This window comes from Salvia hispanica, chromosome 4 (genome assembly GCF_029641045.1).
Source record: "Salvia hispanica isolate PSC_SH4W2 chromosome 4, Shi_PSC_v1, whole genome shotgun sequence".
Lineage (NCBI taxonomy): Eukaryota > Viridiplantae > Streptophyta > Magnoliopsida > Lamiales > Lamiaceae > Salvia > Salvia hispanica.
This window is the reverse complement of record NC_142695.1, coordinates 9,841,421-9,843,782: the sequence shown is the minus strand read 5'-3', so window position 1 is coordinate 9,843,782 and position 2,362 is coordinate 9,841,421. Positions and strand designations below refer to the sequence as shown.

Below are 2,362 nucleotides of genomic sequence, written 5' to 3'. Positions count from 1 at the left end.
AAATGACAAATACCTTCCAACTATGAGATGAGACTGATGTAGACGGGTTTTTACGTTTGAGGATAATTATATTTTCCTTTTTATCGCCATATGTCTTAATGTTAAAAAAATGGAAATATATTAATAACATTAATATTTTTGTCCTTGTCCAAAAGAGTGAAGGAATTGAATCTCACACGCTCCCAAGTAGTTTGGGTGTAAAAGGCAACAATAAATAAAGATGGAAAGAGAGGAAAGGGATATAGGTGTCATTATCCACAAATTTCTCTCTTAACTGAAAACGACGGCAAGCAACCTGTGGTCTACAACACATACTGTAAATCTGTAATATACAGTGGAGGACTAGTATTTGTTTGTGTGCGGGTGCTGCACATGTATATATAAGAGATCATGCTCAACCTCAAACCGACTTGAACACAAACCACTTCATTAATTGTACCTTTTCTTCTCTCTACATAAATTTCATCTGGTTTTGGTAAAACCCAAGAAAAATGGTAGATGTGTGTAGTATGTGTGGCGATGTGGGGTTCCCAGACAAGCTCTTCCACTGCTCAAAGTGCCGCAACCGCTTCCAGCACTCGTATGTTTCTCTCTCTCTCTCTCTTCATCTCATGCACTAATTACCTTTTGATTCTAGATTTCTTCCTTATTTACGTGTATAATAATCTGAGAAGAAATGGAATCCACAGCTACTGCAGCAATTACTACAGCGAATATGCGGAGCCAATTGAGATTTGTGATTGGTGTCAATGCGAGGAAAGGAACCCATCATCATCATCAAGGTATAACAAGCATGCAAATGAAGCGAGCAAAATCAAGCAACAAAGGAGCGACCACAACAAGCCCACCGGAAAAAACCCGTCGCCACGACCCTCCGCCCGCAGGTACAAGCTTCTCAAGGATGTTATGTGCTGATCAAATCACTCCACCCAAACATGGAAATTTAACCAATAAAACTTGTGTTCTACTTGTCTATGTTAGTATGTGATGGTTGTATGCTGTTTTCAAGTGTGTTTTTTTCACTTTAAATTAGTTTTACTAGGCTCAACTTCTCCTATCCCAATAATATTAGTACTATCATGTTAGTATTATATATGTGGAAATGTAACTTTATATTTTGTGTTACACTGCTCTTCTAGCTTCTTTCAACCTCAAATATATAGTCAGAGATAATCTTGTAGTTTGTACAAGTATAGTCATAGAATTTGTTTAATTCCTTTTTGGCTTACTTAGTTGATAAAGCCTTCATCTTTCATGCACCATTTTAACTCAAATTTCCATATCCAATAAATGAAGTAATCAATGCACAATGCTAAAAACAAAGACAAATGTATGATCTAGTTTCAAAAATAATTGGAGAACAGTAGGGTTCGTAGCTATAGGTGGGGGTGGAAGTTAATTTAAGGAGTGGGGGAATTGAATGCGATTGGGTTTCGTTTCCTTTTTCCACAAAAACAATATTCATAGTACCTAAAGTTGCCTCCTTTATCAGATACATTGATAGTATACTCGACTCTATCCATTATGGTTCTTCCTTTTCGAGAAACTATTAAAAACACATACATCCTCATCCGTACCATATATAATTATCCATTAATTCCTGCACTCTCTTATTGTTTTTCATTTTGTAACTATGAACTATATATAATCTCTCTTGGAAGATGTATGTAATTTGTAGTACTATAATTATGATGATGATGTCATATAAAAATGTGATGGACAATTTTTTTAAAAATATAACGAAGTTGGGTCTGAACCCAATTATTGTTTGTTTTATTATGATTTTAGATGAAGTGCGCAAAACTATTTCTCCACTAAGACATTTCTAAATTTCATACTCCCTCCCACAGGATTTATGTTGAGTGAGTTTAATAAAATAAAATAAAGTAAAAAGAGAGAATAAAATAAGAGAAATGAGATAAGATAAAGTAAAAGAAAAAATAAAATAGGTGTGATTAAATATTTTCTTTTTAGCTAAAAAGATAAATGACTCAAATAATTCAGGACAATCCAAAATAGAATACGACTCAAGTAACTTGAGACATATTTATCTTCATGATGTCAACTAAAATTAGAGGATTCAAATGAAATTGTTCTAAAAAATAAAAAATTAAGATATTTTATCCTTAATTTAGGAACACTAAATTTTTAAAATTTTCTAACGCAAATAATTATGTCTGAATTTCTGTGTGTTAAGTTTTTTTTTAAAAGTGACATGTCATGTTTATAATAATGAAATTGATTTGACTTTTGAGGTGACAATTATTTTCTTTGATTTGTAACAACCGCGACTGTCTTATCTATTTTTTGTTTGGTCGGTTTTACCCCCCTAACAATAAAAACCATACATTAGTTATAATTT

At 32.8% G+C, this 2,362-nt stretch overlaps 1 protein-coding gene across 1 annotated transcript; it reads left to right on the top strand.

Moving 5' to 3' along the window:
* Positions 1-377: 377 nt before the first annotated feature.
* LOC148927213 (uncharacterized) lies at positions 378-1,183 on the top strand. The gene is made up of 2 exons (XM_089069560.1): positions 378-580; positions 690-1,183. Exons 1-2 carry the CDS (start codon positions 492-494, stop codon positions 913-915), a joined length of 315 nt encoding a protein of 104 aa, XP_088925686.1. The 5' UTR covers positions 378-491; the 3' UTR covers positions 916-1,183.
* The last annotated feature ends 1,179 nt before the right edge of the window (positions 1,184-2,362 follow it).

Bases quoted from the DNA above. Each gene is read 5' to 3' on its own strand.
- LOC148927213 (XM_089069560.1), top strand. From the start codon at position 492: ATGGTAGATGTGTGTAGTATGTGTGGCGATGTGGGGTTCCCAGACAAG. The intron at 581-689 runs GTATGTTTCTCT...TGGAATCCACAG, and splicing joins CGCAACCGCTTCCAGCACTC to CTACTGCAGCAATTACTACA.